Source organism: Giraffa tippelskirchi, chromosome 10 (genome assembly GCF_054371585.1).
Source record: "Giraffa tippelskirchi isolate mGirTip1 chromosome 10, T2T-mGirTip1v1.2.pri, whole genome shotgun sequence".
Lineage (NCBI taxonomy): Eukaryota > Metazoa > Chordata > Mammalia > Artiodactyla > Giraffidae > Giraffa > Giraffa tippelskirchi.
In genome coordinates this window covers 95258457-95278435 of record NC_137284.1, presented here as the reverse complement: position 1 = coordinate 95278435, position 19979 = coordinate 95258457, and the positions used below count along the sequence as shown (strand labels likewise).

The following is a 19979-nucleotide window of genomic DNA, read 5'->3' as shown; positions in this document are numbered from 1 at the left end:
TGTGTACATATATGTGTATACATATATACACATATATACATGTATGGATGTGAGAGTTGGACGGTGAAGAAAGCTGAGAGCTGAAGAATTGATGCTTTTGAACTGTGGTGTTGGAGAAGACTCTTGAGAGTCCCTTGGACTGCAAGGAGATCCAATCAATCCATCCTAAAGGAGATCAGTCCTGGGTGTTCATTGGGAAGACTGATGTTGAAGCTGAAACTCCAATACTTTGGCCACCTCATGCGAAGAGTTGACTCATTGGAAAAGACCCTAATGCTGGGACGGATTGGGGGCAGGAAGAGAAGGGGACGACAGAGGATGAGATGGTTGGATGGCATCACCGACTCGATGGACGTGGGTTTGGGTGGACTTAGGGATTTAGTGATGGACAGGGAGGCCTGGCGTGCTGCGGTTCATGGGGTCGCAAAGAGTCGGACACGACTGAGCAACTGAACTGAACATATATATACTGACAATATACACAATAATACAGTAATAATTTTTTTTATCTTATTTGTATCCTCAACTAAAATATATAGTCCGTATGGGCAGAGATTTTTTACTAACTTGTTTCAGAAGAATGCCTGGTACATAATAGGTACTCAATAGATATTTGTTGAATGAATGTATGAACAAAGAGTAGAAATGCCTTGAAATCTGATGGGGTCATTTTAACCTGGGTAAAAAAAAGTCTCTAAGCATCCTCACCAGCTAAATCTGGCTAATGTACTGGATGAACAGAAAGACTTGGCATGAATGAAATGAGTGCTCTCATCAAGGACTGAAAATCCATTGAGAAAGGAACATCACTAAAGAAGAGAGGAGAGGTTTTTGCTTAATTTCATTGGAACTATTCTGCTTTACAGCAGGTATGATAAATCAACATGCACATCATTTCAGAATTATCTTAGTCACTGGAAAGCAATTTAGTCTTCATGCAGCATATACCTGAAGGTAGTAACATATTACAGACTTGTGTCTACTCTCTTAAGTACCTGATTTTAGAACTTCTAAGCTTATCCATAGTCTACTTTTACTAAGCTCTTCCAGTATCCTTATGGCATGGTCCCTCACCTGATTTTATTCTCTAGGCTGATGTCATCAAGGTGAGGAGTTAACACTGGTGAATGTGTCACTTTATAGCAACGGCTAATGGAAAGAAAGACACCTCAGATGTCTGCACTGAGCTCTGTTACCAGTTGTGGGTTTGAAAAGTCACTTTACTTACCTAACCCTAACCCCAATGCTAACCCTAACCCTCCATATACATGTATAAATTGACCCTGTACACATTCAGTTCTGTCTCTGCATCTGCTTTCTAGAGGAGTCAAATATAAGCATATATAGATACATGGCTGTATGTGTGTGTGTGTCCATGTTTAGGCCACACAAAGAACAAAGCAGGAGAAGGAGATTAAAGAATACAGGGGTAAGGGATATAATTACAAACAAGGAGGTTAGGAAAAGCTACATTAATAAGGTAGCATTTCGCTGGAAAACAGTATCGAGTTTCCTTAAAAAAAAACTGAAAATAGAGTTACCATGTGATCCAGCAATCCCATCCCTGTGCACATATCCAGGAAAGATGAAAGCCCTAATTCAAAAAGACACATGTACCCCAGTATTCATTGCAGCACTGTTTACCATAATCTGCCAAGACATAGAAGCAACTTAAGTGTCCATCAACACGTGAATGAGTGAAGAAAATAAAATACTACTCAGCCATAAAAAATGAAGTAATGCCATTTGCAGCAACATGGATGGGCCTAGAAATTATCATACTAAGTGAAGTAAGACAGAGAAGACAAATCTTACATGATGTCACTTATTCATGGATCTAAACAACGGTGCAAATGAACATACCTAGAAAACAGAAACAGACTCATAGACATAGAAAACAAATTTATGGTTACCAAAGGGAAAGGCAGAAGGAATAAATTAGGAATTTTGGATTAACAGGTTTACACTACTATATATGAAATAGATAAACAAGAATTTACTGTTTAGCACAGGAAACTATATTCAGTATATTGTAATAAACTGTAATGGAAAAGAATGGGGAATGAATATAGTTACATTCATCTATATATGCATTACCAAATCACTTTGCTATATAAACTAGCACAATATTGTAAATCAACTATGCTTCAATTACAAAATAATCAATTTTAAAAAAAGAAGGTAATGTTTGTGTATGTCAGTTTAGACATGAAGAGGGAGGTACTGAACGCACTGTGTAGTTATCTAGAGGAAGAATTTCCCAGGGAGAGCAAGAGAAAGAGCAAAGACTCTGAGATAGAGCATGTCTATGAAGCATGTCTCAGAAGCCACTGTAGCTAGAGTGAAAGGAACAAGAGGAAGTGAAGTAGGAGAGACAGTCAAAGAGGCAGAGAGTTGGTGGGTGGAGTGGGATGTGCATGTGCAGGGCCGTGTAGTCTGTTGTAGGGGTTGGGAATGAATTGGAGGGACTTAAATAGAGGAATGGATCACACTGGGATTCCCCAGTGGCTCACCAGTAAAGAATCCCCTGCAATGCAGGAGAAACAGGATCAATCCCTGGGTTGGGAAGATCCCTGGAGAAGGAAATGGCAGTCCACTCCAGTGTTCTTGCCTGGGAAATCCCATGGACAGAGGAGACTGGCAGGCTACAGACCATGGGATTGCAAAAGAGTCGGACATGACTTTGTGGCTAAACAACAGTGTATCACATTGGCTATTCTGCTGAAAATAGTCTATAGAGAAACAAGAGGGTAGCAGGGTGGCGAGACCAGGCAGGACCATGGTTCTCAATTCACACATTGAAATACCATGCAGAACCTCAGCAAACTCACAGGCGTGCCTCCAGATTTTAAGGTCGTGATTTTTAAATTTTGTTTTTTTTAAAAGATACAGTGACATCTGTCAGACAGCCATGAAATACTACCTGGAGGTAGTTCACAGTTTCAGTATGAATAGTGCTATGTCACATCATGACAATGTCATATCTCTGCAAAGCCTTTGCTGTGATAAAAAGCAAGTACCGTGTGAAAATCAGTGTGAAACAGGAAAGGAGGAAGGTCGTATCTAATTTGTTGGCAAGGTTAGAGAAGTTATGTGGTTTCCTGTTGATTTTAAGTTAAAGCATAAACACTTATTAGTTTATATGGACCTAACTCCTTACTACTTGGAAATGTTAGGTATTTCTTTTGACCTAAACGAGACATGAAAAAAAGTATTGGGACCCTAAGCCTACCAAGAAGTTTGGGAACTTGTGAGTTAGAAGGTTATGCAGTAATTCACACAAGAAATCTTCATGTCTTGTAATAGCTCATAGGGATGGAGGAGCTGAGAAATGGTAAGCTGAAATTTTGCATATATTTAAAAAATACAGCCAACAGGACTGTTGAGCATTTGAGAGAAAGAGAGGAATCAAAAAGGACTTCAAAAGATTCTGACCTGACTTGTCACTACTAGTTGGGCTGAAGATTGGGATCAGTCTTGGTCACATCCAATTTGAGATGCCATACTCAACAAACAAGTGGAATCTTGAGTAGGTGATTAAGTATCCAAGACTGCAGTTCAGGGGAGAGATAGAGGCTAAAGATATAAATGTGAAGGTCATTGGTTTATGAAACTGGAGATCACTAGCAAATTAATGTAGATTAGAAGGAGAACTCTAAGTGATGAACTTATGAGCAGTGCAACACATATTTCTAGTTCATTTTTGTATCTATAATTTGTATCATGGTACATGGCAAGTCGTAGATAATTAATGAATGTCTAAATACCCTTTTTTCCATTTATTTTTTAATTGAAGTATAGTTGATTTACAGTGTTGTTAGTTTCACATGTACAGCAGAATGATTCACTTATACCTATTTTTTCACATTCTAGGTTATTACAAAATATTGAGTATAGTTTCCTGTGCTGTACCATATGTCTTTATTGGTTATCTCTTTTATATAGAGTACTGTGTTTATGTCAATCCCAAACTCCTTTATCCCTCCCCCTACATTTCCCCTTTGATAACCATAAGTTTGTTTTCTATGTCTATGGGTCTATTTCTGTTTTGTATATAAGTTCATTTACATCATTTTCTCTTGGATTAAACATATAAGCAATATTGTATGATATTTGTCTTTCTCTGCCTGGGTTACTTCACTTAATATTGTAATGTCTAGGTCCATCCATGTTGCCACATGTGGCATTATGTCATTCTTTTTATGGCTGAGTAATAATCCATTGTATTTATATACTATATCTTCATTATGCATTCATCTTTCAATGGACATCTAGATTGCTTCTATATTTTGGCTATTGTAAATAGTACTGCATCGAACTGTTATAAATAGTGCTGCATAGTGGTGCATTCATCTTCTCGAATAAATACCTGTTTTTACAAGGATAAAATTCACATACCACAAAATTCTAATAGAGACAAGAGAGAAGGTATCCATTAAAAAGTAAGTCTTTCTCCCACCCCTGATTCTCAGTTCCTCCAGTGACACCAATATTACAGTTTTTGTCCTCTGAGAAGTAGCACATGTACATTCAAGCACATGTGTATGTGTGTACGTCATAGTAAATCTTTTTGTTTACACAACTGTAGTATCCAGCACACACTGGATCATGTTCTAAACCCTTCTTGGTTTCACTTAGCAATATATTTTAGAAATCATTCTGTTTCAGTACATGTGGAACAGCCCTATTTATTTTTTACAGCTGCAGAATATTCCATTGTGTGGATGCATCATAATTTATTTAATCAGTGTTCTATTGATGAACATTTAGTTTGTTTGCAATTAGGTTGTTTCACTTGCAAACAATGCTGCCATGTGAACTCCTTTTCATGTCTCTTTGAACATATGCATGAGCACATTTATTCAAAATAAATTGCTGGAAGCACAGTTTCTCAATCAAAGGGTATCTGAGTTAAATATTGTTAGATGTTCTAAATTGTGCTCCATAGAAGTTGTACCAATTCATGCTTCCCACAATGTATAAGAATGCTCATTTCCCTATGTCCAAGTCCACAAAGTATGTTAAATGCTTTATTGTTGCCAGTCTATGTAGTGGGAAATGGTATCTTCCTGTATTTAATTTAACTTCTCCTGTTGTGGAAAAAAAAATCAGTCATTTTTTCATTGTTTAAACTTTCCTAGAAGTATGTGGGTCACTTCTAAGTAATTTTAACTCAACATGCTAAAGAAAGAATACCAAACATTATTGGATGTGCTTAAGTGTTGAGGACAATAATAGGATTCTGAAGTCAAAATATTCTAATGATTTTTTCTTGAAAGTGAGATAACTCATGTTTGGCTCCTCTTGTTAGATTATCCTGTTCATTATCCTAGTAACCTTCCATTGGGTGAATGAGTTCATGTCTTGGGTTTGTTGCATGTATGTGGTATGGCCAGAATTCATCATTGAATATGAAGATGCCATGCATGAGCCAGGGCTGTGGCACCACCAAACTGAAGTTCCTGGAACACAGACCACGGCCCAGCTGAAGCTGTCGCCCTACGTCAACTATTCCTTCCGGGTGATGGCGGAAAACAACCTGGGGAGGAGCTTGCCCAGCGAGGCATCCGAGCAATATTTGACTAAAGCTGCAGGTAAAGCAGGACCTCTGTGATATGAAATAAAATAGAAAAGTTTTCCACTGTTTGCAAAAGATCAAAGCTTACAAGTGTGTGGCTGCTTGACTTCTAGAACCTGATAAAAATCCCACAGCTGTGGAAGGGCTGGGATCAGAGCCAGATAATTTGGTGATTACATGGAAGGTGAGCTATGTCTGAAATCTTCAACTTTCCTCGGTATATTTAGAGTGGAAAGAAAAGTTGTTTTTTTATTTATTTTTTAATTGGAGGAAAATTTCTTTACAATGTTGTGTTGGTTTCTGTCATATAACAAGTCGAATCAGCCATAGTTATACATATATCCCCTGTCTCATGATCCTCCTTCCCCTTCCCCATCCCAGAAAGTTGTTTTTAAATAATATCCATATTAAAAATCACCCTTTTTGGGGACTATTTATTTATTTATTTATTTATTTATTTATTTATAGCGTAGTAGTTAAAAGCTTTATCCTTGGAGCCCAGATTTGCCTCTTACTAACTGTGTGACACTTAACATCTCCATCATGTACCTGTGTGATGGGAATAGCAATGAACCAACCTCATAAGATTAAAGGAGTTGATGCATAGAAAGCATGTAGGATGGTGCCTAACACATATACATGCTCAATAAATGCTGACTAGAATTATCACTGTCATAAAGAACCATCTAGAAGACACATACCAGTAGTCAACTTCTACTATTTTCTTTTTGGCCTGTGTGTATTTTCTGGACTTGAAAAATTAATATGTATTTACTTGTTGTTTTTTAAAACTTACTTTAGATAGACCCATACAGCCATACTTAGATGCATACAGATTTGTGTATATTTGTATACATGCATGGAGAAACAAGACAGAATAAGCCAGTATCTTTTTTTTTTTTTAAATAAAGAAGTAGTTCACAAGTTTCAGTCTCCAAGTAAAATAGAGACTGATGTACTGTCACACAAGCAGAAATACATAAGGGAAATTATATAACTGAAAAGTTTTATGTCACCCACCCATAACTGTGAAGCCAGAATTTGAGAGGCTTGGGTGGTTTTTACTACTTCAAGATAGACATTAACTACCTTTGAAGTGTTGATCCCAAACAAGCTATGAATCTCATCACATATGAAAAAAAGACAAAAAGTTTCCTGGAGAAAATTATTCATAGCTTATATTTTACTGTCTCAGTGCTCACTGTCCCTAAGTCTGGGAATTGAACTTGCCATTCCAGTATAAGATGGTGTAGTCAATCTGTTTTATAAGCTCTGATTATCTGGCTTTTCTTGTAGCCCTTGAATGGTTTTGAATCTAATGGGCCAGGCCTTCAGTACAAAGTTAGCTGGCGCCAGAAGGATGGCGATGATGAATGGACATCTGTGGTTGTGGCAAATGTATCCAAATACATTGTCTCGGGCACCCCAACCTTTGTTCCATACCTGATCAAAGTTCAGGCCCTGAACGATGCAGGGTTTGCCCCAGAGCCAGCTGCAGTCATGGGACATTCTGGAGAAGACCGTAAGTGTCTGATGCTATTTTGTGTATATTTTCCCCCAGCAAAACAGATTACCAAGGTGCAAGTCAAGGCCATGTCCAGAGGTACTTAGATTGGGAAGGAGGGAGGCAGCAGTTATTTTGCTCAACACTTCTGCATTTAAACAGCCTACTTATATAGAAAATCAGTTCAGAATGTTAAAAGTTATTACTTTTTAAAAAGATATGTTATTCTCACAAAGTCAAATGAACAGATACCAAAAACGAAAAATTACTCTCCTCCTTGGTAATTCGTAGAATAGGGTTGGGGCTTCTGTCAAGTCAACATTATGAGACAGTAACATTTTTGCATGAAATTCAAAATGACATTGATACTTCTTACCCCCCTTTCTCATCTTCCCCAGTTCCAATGGTGGCTCCCGGGAATGTGCGTGTCAACGTGGTAAACAGCACCTTAGCTGAGGTGCACTGGGACCCTGTACCTCTGAAAAGTATCCGAGGACACCTGCAGGGCTATCGGGCAAGTGAAAGACACTTTTCTTGTTCTTTTCTTAGAAGCTGCCCATCTAAGTGAAAGGCAATGCCAGATTCACTTTTCTTGGCTGGAGGAAGCCTTGAGAGTTCATCTGGCAAGCCACCTCTGGAGCATCCCAATTAGAGTCAGATCAAAATCTCACTGGTCACAAAGTGAGAGAAAAGTACTTTCTCCACTTATCCCACATATAATCTAACAGTCTGCCAACTCAACAGTTAACAAATACATGAAATGGGAAAAACTATTGTTCAGAAAACTACAGTGTAATGAAATGCACCTAGCTTTAAAGCAATACTGACTGCATGTGTTGAACAAACAAAATTATCCTGAGAACAATGTAGACTTTTGTTGTTAATATTTAGATAGTAGTTCAAGATCATGTAGTCCCAACTAGGTCATTCTTATAAACATCAATTTTCTTTGTTCTTGGGAAGTGTAGAAAGACTGATTCATATTTTTGATTGACAGATGGTCAAAGAACTTTCCTAGCGACCAAGAAGTCACTGCTTTGATTTGTTAAACCCTGACGTCTAGAGGCCAGTTTTTGCACTGCATCACATTCAATTTGGCCAGATTCTGTAGATATGTTGGTTTCTTTTGAAAGTGCTTTTAAACTAAGAGAATTTAAGAGGAATTAATAAATAGCAATTCTGCATTTTTATCCAAAGTTAATTGATACTTTATCTCTTCAAAATCTGTGTCTGTAATTTTATGCAAAAAAATAAGTACTTTTAATTAAGCAATGCAGTTTGGTTTAGTGAGAAAGCCATAGACTTCGTAGAGGGTCTTCTTGCCTCTTTTGCCCAGGGGCTCATCTGTACTGTAGGAATAGTCATAATAAAAGTTGTGACACCTTCGCTGTGGGTTTTAGGATTAAACTAAATGATATATTGTACTTGAAGTTGTATTAAGTCTGGAAAAGTTTGTAAATATTGGGCAGTAATCTTTAATTTTTTTCACAGAGTTGTAAAAGAGTCAGACACAACTTAGCAACTAAACAACAATGATTTTTACTTTTAGAATATTTTATATAAGTAAAGGACACTTAAATCCTTCTCTGTGGGTCTCATGCTGTTCCATTTCTTTAGTTTATTTCACTTAGACTCCTCTAAAAAAATAGTATAGTCCAGCTTTATCGAATATTCTTAATTTAATTTCTCTCACTCTCTGTGGGGACCTACTCACTTGCCTCAAAATTGTTATCTGTCCATTGTTCCACTAGTCTAAAATGTACCCAGGGAACTTTCTGGGGAAAAAACATAAAGCTTTAATTTTGTGATCTTGAAGATTCTGTTGATTCCCTTGTCCATCCTTGGCTTTTCTTCTTGCTATTTCAGATTTACTACTGGAAGGCACAAAGTTCATTGACAAGAAACAGACGCCACATTGAAAAGAAGATCCTTACTTTCCAGGGCAGCAAGACTCATGGCATGTTGCCTGGGCTGGAGCCCTTCAGCAACTACACACTGAATGTCCGTGTGGTCAATGGGAAAGGGGAGGGCCCAGCCAGCCCTGACAAGGTCTTCAATACTCCAGAAGGAGGTAGGGTGGATGTATTTCTGAGGTCCTAGGAGACTATGGCACATCTTGAGAGGTTTTGGATAACAGAAGGGCCCCAAAGTAAGGTATATTCTGGAAGCCAAATGTGATTTGTCCCATAGATGAACACAGCACACACAGAGCTGGCAAGCTGTCAGCTCATCGATGGCCTGAGGCTGTGGGTAAGGCTTCACAGGCTTCCCAAAAACCACCTTTCTCTCAACTTAACATTTTTCTCCACACGTAGTCATATTGCCAAAAATCTTTGTCTGTCTGACTTAGCATGATACCCTGGAAGTCCATCCATGTTGCTGCAAATGGCAAAATTTCATTCTTTTTATGGCTGAGTAGTATTCCATTGTGTTTATGTACCACAGCTTCTTTATCCACTTATCTGTTGACGGACACTTATGCAAGGTTCTACAAGACATTGTAATGGGATGGGAGTTGGGACCCTCAGTTGGGACACTCAGGTGAGTCTCAGAGGCTGCTGGGCAGCTGCCAACACCATAAGCCCTACAACCAGAAGTCAGGACAGGGTTTGTCTGTCTGTAAACTGCTTTTATCCATGTTCGGGTATATGTTTGGAAAAAAGAAATACTAATTAAAAAAGATACATGCACCCCAATATTCACAGCAGCATTATTTACAATTGCTAAGATATGGAAGCACCTCATTACAATGAGATGTACAATGCTCCCATCTCATTATAATGCCTTGTAGAACCTTGCTAATTTGTTGCTGACTTGGATCGTTAACTTTCTGACCTGAAGCAAGTTATATAACTTCTTTAAACCTCAGTTATCTTAGCCAAAAAGCATGAGAACTAAATGTGATTGCCTAAGAAAAACATTTAGAAGGGAAAAGAATCCTCCAGGTTGTAGTTTACTTTTTTCTCAGTGTAGCTTCAGAGCTCACGCTAGCACAGCATGTGGGATCTTAATTCCCCAACCAGAGGTCAACCTGTGCTCCCTGCATTGGAAGCATGGAGTCTTAACCACTGGACCACCAGGGAAGTCCCCGAAGGTTGGAGATCTTGACAGAATGTGTTGGGAAGAGAAGGGAAGAGTCACTCCAAGTGCAGGCCATGGCAGGGGGAGGGGGAGAGGAGAACCAAACACACTGATGTAGGAGTTGGGGCTGAAGGAGGCTGGGCACAGTCACCTGGGAGCCTGGTGAAGTACAGTTGCTATACAAATATTATGTAAGTTATAGGTATACAGTATAGTGATTCACAGTTTTAAAGGTAATACTCCATTTGTAGTTATAAAATATTGGCTATATTCCCCATGTTGTAAATATATTCATGAAGTTTATTTTTATACCTAATAATTTGTACCTGTTACTCCCCTACCTCTGTATTCCTCCTCCCCCTGCCGCTCCAAACTGATAACCACTAGTCTGCTCTCTATATATGTGAATCTGCTTCTTTTTTTATTAAATTCACTAGTTTGATGTATTTTTTAGATTCCACATATAAGTGGTATCATATAGTATTTGTCTTCCTCTGTCTGACTTACTTCGTTTAGCATAATACCCTCCAAGTTCCTCCATGTTGCTGCACATGGCATTATTTCATTCTTTTTATAGCTGAATAGTAGTCCCTTGTATATATGTACCATATCTTCTTTATCCATTCATCTGTTGATGGACACTTAGGTTGCTTCCATATCTTAGCAATTGTAAATAGTGCTGCTGTGAATATTGGGGTGCATGTATCTTTTTTCATTAGTAATTTTTTTTCTTTTTTCAAACATATACCCAGACACAGATAAAAGCAATTTACAGACAAACCCTGTCCTAACTTCTGGTTGAAGGGCTCATGGTGTTGGCAGCTGCCCAGCAGCCTCTGAGAGTCACCTGTGTCCCAACTCCCATCTCATTACAATGCCTTGTCCTCAACCTCATTGCTCCTTGGAGGTCAGGGCTCCTTCCACTAGAGGCTCTCACTGGTGAGCCCTTATACTGGCTCTTTAGATAGCTCAAGGGATGGTGCCATTGAAAAGAGGGCCAGGAGATTAAAGGACAGACAAGAGAGGAAGTAGTCTGTCCAAGACACAAAGGTAGGAAGCAGTATGGCTCCTTCAGGGAACTCTAAGTTAGGCAGCCAAGAATGGAGAGAAAAGAGAGGAAGGTCAGTTTGGGAGGACCAGTATGATGGCTGATCTTAAATGCTATGGATATTAACCCTCAAACCAAGATGGATGGGTTTAAGGAGCTCCATGAACGCCCTAGTGTTATATACAAGGGATATGTATTTTTCAGGGGAGAGTTTATGGGTGTCAGATTCTCAGAGGGGTGATGTGAGGAAACCTAGAATTATATGCCAGGACTCTGCTAGGCTCAGTCAAAGGCCACTGAGGGCCTGGAGGGAACAGCAGCTGAGAGGCGAGGAGGGAGGGGGTGTAGTTTAGGTTACCAGGGTGGATGTGGCAGAACTTCATGTTCCAGAGATGGTAAAAATGAGGCAGAGGGAGAAATTCCAGTTGACTACCTGGTTTCTGGCTGTAATTACAGCAGGGTCTCAGGAGCATGGTAGGTTGGGTAGAGAAGGTAACAGTCATGGAGGAGGACTGCCATCATCCATCATCCTCATGAGGAAGGGAATAAAAGAAGACCAGGCATGTTTCCTCTGGTAATCTGCCAGCCTCTGCCACAGAGAACCTGACTCCCTGCAGGCCTTCCCCAGAGCCAGGGCTTTGCCAGCACCCAGGCTGTTGTCCATCACCACGAGATGCTGGGCATCTGTCAACTCTTGGGATAAGAGCTCCTCTGCACCTGGACAGGCTGGCTCAGGCCCAGAGCCCAGCATGCAGGGTGTTCTGACTGTTTGCAGACTCCTGGTTTGTTGGGGAAAACAGTCCTTCATGGCCGAGAATGTAGCTGCTTCTACTTGCAAGTCTGGTTAGATAACTACTTCTGCTCAGTTACTAGTTTGCTTTTATTAAGACCCCATTCAAGAAACAAACAAGTACTGTCTCTTTAAAACAACAACAACAATATTAGTTTGAACGTTAGTTTGGGTCCATATAAGGGCAAGGTCCTTATGTATTTGGAGAAAATGGTTTTAATGACTTTAGATGGAAACGGTGAGGTGAAACAGGTTTCTATTAAAATATTTTCAGCTGAATCATGAATAGGAATGAGTTATAAAAATTTTGATGCGTGGTATAGATCTGGTGAAAATATGTCACTTTAATGCAGTTTGAAACATTCAAAAACCTTTGTGTTGACTATACTTCTCATTTCAAGTCCCCAGCGCTCCATCCTCTTTGAAAATTGTTAATCCAACACTAGATTCTCTCACTTTGGAATGGGAGCCACCAAGCCACCCAAATGGCATTTTGACAGAGTACACCTTAAAATATCAGCCAAGTAAGTTATGGGGAGAAAGAAACTGGGAAATATGGCTTAAGAAGGAAAAGATCTTAACGGTTATCTTAAATACAAATGAGTTGTTTCCTTACAGCTGTAGAATATATATGTATATACTTTCAACTGTTATTCTAGAAGGAACTTCAAATCATACTTTTTAAAGAAAAATGACATACATGCTTTTGAACATTAATTGATCTGTAGAATAATACAGACCTTGAGCATGGGGTTTAGGTGGATACTATCGTTACATACGTGGGTGTTATGTAGAACCAGAAAATGGGAAGAAAAGGGGTACATTTGGCACAAGGCCCCTGAAGACAAGTTTAGGGGTTATTTAAGAACACATGACTCCATCTGCAAAAACAGAGATAAGAAATGCTATTGAGATTCAGCTATAAAATTCACCCAGCTTAGAAGCCAATGGAGAATATATTTCCCCTTGTAGCACCATGTTATAGGAATTTTTTAAAATGGTTAATCCCATAGTTTATTTTTTATGTTTAAAAGGCTTGCAAAAACAAAATTAAATATCTATCTGTGTATATATATTAAATATCTGTCTATGTATATCTGTCTATGTCTATGTCTATAAAATTCTCCCAGCTTAGAAGCCAATGGAGAATATATTTCCCCTTCTTGCACCATATTATAGGAATTTTTAAATGGTTAATCCCATAGTTTATTTTTTATGTTTAAAAGGCTTGCAAAAGCAAAATTAAATACTTGTCTATGTATGTACATATATACTTACATGCTGCTGCTGCTGCTAAGTCGTGTCAGTCATGTCCGACTCTGTGTGACCCCATAGACGGCAGCCCACCAGGCTCCCCCGTCCCTGGGATTCTCCAGGCAAGAAAACTGGAGTGGGTTACCATTTCCTTCTCCAATGCATGAAAGTAGAAAGTGAAAGTGAAATCGCTCAGTCGTGTCTGACTTCTAGCGACCCCATGGACTGCAGCCTACCAGGCTCCTCAGTCCATTTGATTCTCCAGGCAAGAGTACCGGAGTGGGGTGCCATTGCCTTCTCCGATATACTTACATAGATGCAGTTGTATTATAATCACAGGTGAATCTTGAGATCATTCTCCTTTTTGTAATCTTTATTGGAGTATGTTGATTTACAGTATTGTGTTAATTTCAGGTGTACAGCTAAGAATGATTCAGTTATATGTATATATATATATATCTCCACTCATTTTTTAGATTCTTTTCCCGCATAGGCCAGTATAAGGGTATTGAGAAGAGTTCCCTGTGCTATACAGTAGGTCCTTATTAGTTATCTATTTAATATATAGTAGTTTGTGTATGTCAATCCCAATCTCCCGTTTATAGGACTAGGTAAGGTTATAAATTATGTCGGACAAAGAGTGAGTAAGGTTACACAAATCAGTGTAATCCGGGTTTAACATTTTGGGTTGATGCATTTATTTATGACAGTGTTCCTACAGCAGTGAATGGGGAATGACTTTGTTCTTTTTTAATGGGGGTAACATTGGTTTATAACATTATGTAAGTTTCATGTGTACAATACTGTTTTGATTTCTGTATACACTACAGCTTCTGTATATACTCTTCTGTGTACACCACTAGAAGTTCAGCTTCTATCCGTCACCATACAATTGACTCTTTTACCCATTTCCCCTTCTCCTGACACACCTTCCCTTCTGGTAACCGTTGTTTTGTTCTCTGTCAATGTGTTTGTTTTTGTTTGGTTTGTTCATTTACTTTATTACTTTATTTTGTTTATGTTCTTGTTGACAGTTAACAGCACACATGAATTAGGCCCTCTGGTAGATCTGAAAATTCCTGCCAACAAGACCCGCTGGACTTTAAAAAATTTAAATTTCAGCACTCGGTATAAGTTTTATTTCTATGCACAAACAGCAGCAGGATCAGGCAGTCAAATAACAGAAGAAGCAATAACAACTGTGGATGAAGGTAAGCTCGGTATGTATAAAACCCATGTAATTAGAAGTATCTTGAGACAAAAATCATTAAGCTTATGTTTTTTCTTTCCTTCTTACCGTGGAAGTATCCATGTTACCCAACTAATACAAACATTTATTAGTAACTTCTCATTCTGAAATATATATAAACAATGATTTAATTCATTCTGGAATAATGATTTGCTGTTTGTTTTTTAAGTCCCTTTTAAACGTATGTTAAAATATTGAGGTGAGAGTAGGAAATTACAATATTTTGCCACACTTGAATTCACAGTTCAAGACAATGTTTTTTTCCAGTCTACAACTTTGCATATACATACACACACATACATGTACATATATGTGTAACACACATTCATGCACACACAGACATGCTGACCTATACACAAATAAATACACGTAATTCTGGTTGTGTTCTAGATTCATCAGAAAAAATTTGCTAGTCTACATACTGATTTAGGTTTTCTGGCAAGGAAATCAAAACAGTTATTAAATAATGCATTTGCTTTTATGTTTGAACATGGGACTTCATAGTTTGCTGTGCCATCTGGTACAGAGAAAGCGAAAGAGTCCCATTAAAGTATTTAGGAAAGGAAGTAACTCTTCCTTTCATACTTTTAAAAATGATTTTGAAAAACTTTAGATTCAGTGAAAATAATTACAAAAAAAGCAAAAGATTTTGCATGCCTCTAACGACTTCACTTTTCACTTTTCACTTTCACGCATTGGAGAAGGCAATGGCAACCCACTCCAGTATTCTTGTCTGGAGAATCCCAGGGACGGCGGAGCCTGGTGGGCTGCCGTCTGTGGGGTCGCACAGAGTCGGACACGACTGAAGCGACTTAGCAGCAGCAGCAAATTATAGAACTGCTTAAGGGTTATTTATTTGATTATCTTCCATAGCATTAGAAATTGAAATTTGGTTTGAAATCTCCTAAGTGTCTTACATAATAGGAAAGTATGAATAAAGCACTTTAAGTAATGTGGGAATTTGATTACTGGTAAATTTGGGAACACCAGCATACCTTTGTCCCCTGTATCTGATGTGGTACACTCCATTCTTCTTGCATGCTTTAGCATTTTAAGAAGTGTTTTTATGTAGCTTTACATGCTAACTATATAGTGTCCTATTTCTGTTTCTCTTCATGAAAGCTGGTATTCTCCCACCTGATGTAGGTGCAGGCAAAGGTAAAATAATTCATCTGCATGACTTTCTACATGTGTGAAATTTGCCATGTTAACCATGGGGAAGTGCAGCATGGGTTAAAAGTGAAAATAAAATAAGCTCTGAAACACCAACAGAAAGATAAGATCCTGCAAGATCTTGACTTTAAAATTCATGTCTAGCCTTTTTTTTACAAAGAGAAAGCCACACATTGAATTTATCTTTTCTCAAGACTTATCCCGGGTCCAAATCCTATTCTTGGCTTTTAATACTAAGCATCATGGCTGGATCAGACATGACCCAAAGTGTGGCTTTGTCACTCCCCCTCATGATGACCATGCTATCTATGAAGGGCTCAGAAATACTAGCCCTGTGATGAAAACAGCCAGTAAGAAATCACATCAACTGAGCTTCCCATTCTAATCCAATTTAGCCGTCCTCCTAAACTCAGTGTACATGTTGCTGGCATCACACTGCACTGTCCACTTGGAAGTTTGACTTCGCTGTACACTCCAACTGGCCCAGGAATGAAAGTCTCCCCAGTGGGGTCCCCTCTGAGCAAGTTTAGGCAGCCCACATGCTCTACTCAGCTGTGTTCCTCCATTTCTGTCTTCACCAAACTACTCAAGTCTCCCCTCTCTGGGGAAGCACCAGCGATCACAGGGAATTACTTTTGTTCTCCTTCATTGCTCACAGATCTCTGGGTGAGGAAGACTGGTTGGCAGAATGGTGCTTGAATGAGTTGTAGTATTTCTTCCACCCAAAGATTCCCTCAGTCTTTGACTCTTGGCAGATCTGTCAGCTTTTTAGCGAGCAGTAGAGACCTCCCTGCCTCACTGGGCATTGTACCCATAGAGAACACCCCTGGCCAGGGATTTCCTTGGACTTTGACAGACCGAAAAAGTACAAATAGGAATGAAGAACAAGTTGACCAAAATAAAGAAGCACTTTGCCCTAAATTGTTCAAATATTAGGAGCTTAGACCTGATCTTATCTTCTCTTTTCTTGCAAATGTTATACTCAGAGTCTTGGTAAATTATAAAATGTACATCAGCTAGATTTCAGAATGATGGAATAAGAACTGTAGCTATTTTCAATCAACTTAATAATGTTTTATGTGTTTTTAGACTCCAAAGAATAAAGTTGTGAAAATTCAAAATTTTCACAAGATCATGTAAGGATGGGAGCCTCTCTTTCATATGTGTACTTTTTTCCGGGGATGGTTACATGTCCATTAAAATCCTTGGTTGTTTTACAATAGTTTGCTGCTGGGCTCCCCTTAGACCCTTTCATGGGACCATTCCAGAGAAAGCCTGGCCTCCTTCCCTGTGCAGCAGCCTGTCACTGGGCTCTGCCGAGAGGCAGTAGCCGAGTAATTGAGCTGTGGCAGTGTTGTCTGTGTTTTCCACTGACTTGTCATATTGGAAAAAGACATGCGTGCCAGTGGAAAAAATATCACCCGCTGATTTTAATGAATTAAGATGAACTAAAAGAAATCTTAATTAAAATAGTTGAGGTTTTACCATTTGATGTTACTAAATTGAATTGTGAATTACCTCTTATTATAGAGATAAGCACAACTAGAGTCTCAGAAGGTTCCTGAAGCCCCCAGTGTTGAAATCTGGTGGAACTCAGATAAGATTATGGTGTTTAAAATTTTTTTTAAAAAGCTAAATCTAGCCTTCTTTTCTATATTGTTTCATTTAATAGTATACCAGTAATTAAACATTGCTTACATAAAGTGACGATATTTAACCATGATGAGACTTTAAAGAGCTGAAGAATAATTTGTTTCCCTGGGTTTTCCTTCCTTAAAATATTTCTTTTTTCATTCTAGGACAGAATTCTATTCTCTTCTCTGTTTTCCTTCTTCACATAGAATTTAGGGACTCTCTGAGAGACAAGAAAAATAAAGTTCTCCACAGTCCTTCCCAATTTTAATAATCTTAATATATCTTTTATATTTTAATTTAAAGCAGCATGAAAGAGAATAAAGAGATGAACCATTGAGAGGAAATATGTATGTATCCTTAGCTATAGAAGCATCAGCCTCTAGAGATTTTCATTCGCTTTGGATCGAAGAGGGGAAAAAAGATAGACTTGAAATTTACATTTTAAAATTTTCTTACAGATTTTAAGAGATGTTCATGAAACCCGAGCTTTCAAATATAGAATGACAAAATGATTATCAAAATCATGAATTAGAAACAAAGAGAATTCAATTAGGTGTATTACTCTAGGCTAACCCTCTTTCTTACCACTCTTCTCAGTTTGAGCATGGAAATAGGTACTCTTGTACTCTTATGGTCTTCAGGAGTCACTTCTTTTGGTCTTTGGTCAAAACTCTCAATACTGGTGTAAGAAATTGTAGTCATTTGGCTGCCTTTGTTCAATTTCTGTGTCCCTTTCAATAGTTTCGGGGTCTGGGGAAATGGACCTGTGAAGGCATCTTTAGAAATGAACTGAAAACACATGGATAAGGGATTTGACTTATGGTCCCAGTACTGCTGATGGATAGACACTGCCTTATCTATGGATTATTACCTACTTTCCCACCTTGGGAGCAGGCATCAGAGCATTTGTGTGAGGTGACCAGTTCAGGCAAAGGAATAGGCAAAAACTTAACTGGCAAGTCAAGAACTGAACCTAGTTCTTGACCAAATTAGCAGCTGATTGTGGTCAAACAGGACAGAGCAGAGGAGAGCTCTGGCTCAGGGACTGGTGATGAATCCTCTCTGTGGTCAGACTCTCACTTTATCAATATACTAAAGTCAGTCCCACAGCTACTGATCAGGTCAAGAAACAAGGCCAGTGAGTCAAAAGCAAGTTTAAAGAGCACATCTTTATCTGGCCTGGACCAAACCAAACCGAAAACAAACAAAGGAACAACCCCCCTCCCCACTCCAAACCCCCAACTATAGAGAAGGTTCAGTCAGTTCAACAGCTCATGTCTATCTGGCCCATAAAAAGCACCAGCCCTTTTTAAGGCACTGTGTGTTGGACAGTAAGGCAAATTCTGCCTTCAGTATGCTTATAATCTAGCAGGTAAGACAACACATTTGAAAAAAAAAAAGAGAGTGAAAATAGATGGAACTGGAACAAAACATTATCTGATCTTAGAGGAGTGAACCATTTCTTTTGCCAAACAGGATCAGGAAAAACTTCCCAAGGAAAGTAATGTTGAACTGGGCTTTGAAGGACAGATGGAATTTTGGCAGATGAATCAGGAAGGTGGGTTGTATAAATTCTTGGGAGGTGGCATAAACAAAGTCACGGGGTTTAAAAATCCACAGGATATTTGGGTTATACACAGCAGTCCACCTGTGGGCAGAAGTAAGCCATCCACATCTGAAACAGGGAAGTGACAGAATCAGAGATGTAGTTTTGGAAGTTAAAGCTTAGTTAACTCTGCCGGTGGTCTCTGCAGAGAATGACTTACTGAGGAAGAGGGATTAGATATAGACTAGATACAGCCTAGAGGAGAAATGACGTTAGCACATCCCACCAGCACATCATAGGTGCTCAAAAGTATTGGTTCAGTAAGTGCATGACTGGGGATTAAAAGCAAAGAGGGTTAGAATTCTCTGTGATAAGAAGGGCCCAACAGGATAACCTTAGGAGATTGTACTGTCTTCTCTGGATATCTTTAAGAATCAGCAAAAAAAAGAAGAAGAAGCAAATTGCTCTTCTGTTGGAAGGTATGGTTCTGCCTTGAACATCTTCCATAATTACGCCAAGAATACATTCCTCAGTTCCATGATTCCAAAATTTTTTGAGAAAAATTAGTGTTTTGCCTGGACTCTTTGCCACTGATGCTTTAGATACAGGAAATGTTTTAACTGTGTCTCTGTTGATTGATCATATTTTTATTACTATTCCCTTAAGAGGAAAACCTCAGACAACTAAAATCAGTTAGGTCCACAGAAGGACCTTGTGTAATTCCATAATCAGTTTTGCTTTCTGCTGTCCGCTATCCTTGGCACAGAGGGGCATGCAATATATATGTGATGGTGAATTAGATCTCAGAGGTCAAATACATTATTGAATTTGTTTAATATACTTCTATTTTTGATCCTAAGAAATGCTATTTCATTGAATTTGTTTCTGTAAAGGGCTTTGGCTTCTAAATTATATACCATAATTTGGAATTTAATTTCAGAGCCTGAGTAAACCCATTCCTGCTTTCTGGTTTACTATCTTAGGTTATTTCCCCTGGGATAATAATTTGATTTATCATTGTTTAACTACCCAAGTTAATATAGCTATAACTATGTCATTTTTACTGTAGGCCATTGTGGTAAGGCTGATAGAATTGTCAGGCTCAGGTAACCAAATAACAT

General features: G+C 38.6%; 1 protein-coding gene across 1 annotated transcript in view; it reads left to right on the top strand.

Annotated features, from left to right (window-relative positions):
* Nucleotides 1-19979, top strand: part of NRCAM (neuronal cell adhesion molecule) — a 320682-nt gene that overhangs the window by 278274 nt on the left and 22429 nt on the right. The window contains 8 exon segments of the mRNA XM_081535995.1: nucleotides 5397-5594; nucleotides 5692-5762; nucleotides 6875-7100; nucleotides 7481-7596; nucleotides 8949-9153; nucleotides 12403-12525; nucleotides 14290-14466; nucleotides 15627-15662. Coding sequence (XP_081392121.1) covers nucleotides 5397-5594; nucleotides 5692-5762; nucleotides 6875-7100; nucleotides 7481-7596; nucleotides 8949-9153; nucleotides 12403-12525; nucleotides 14290-14466; nucleotides 15627-15662 — 1152 coding nt within the window.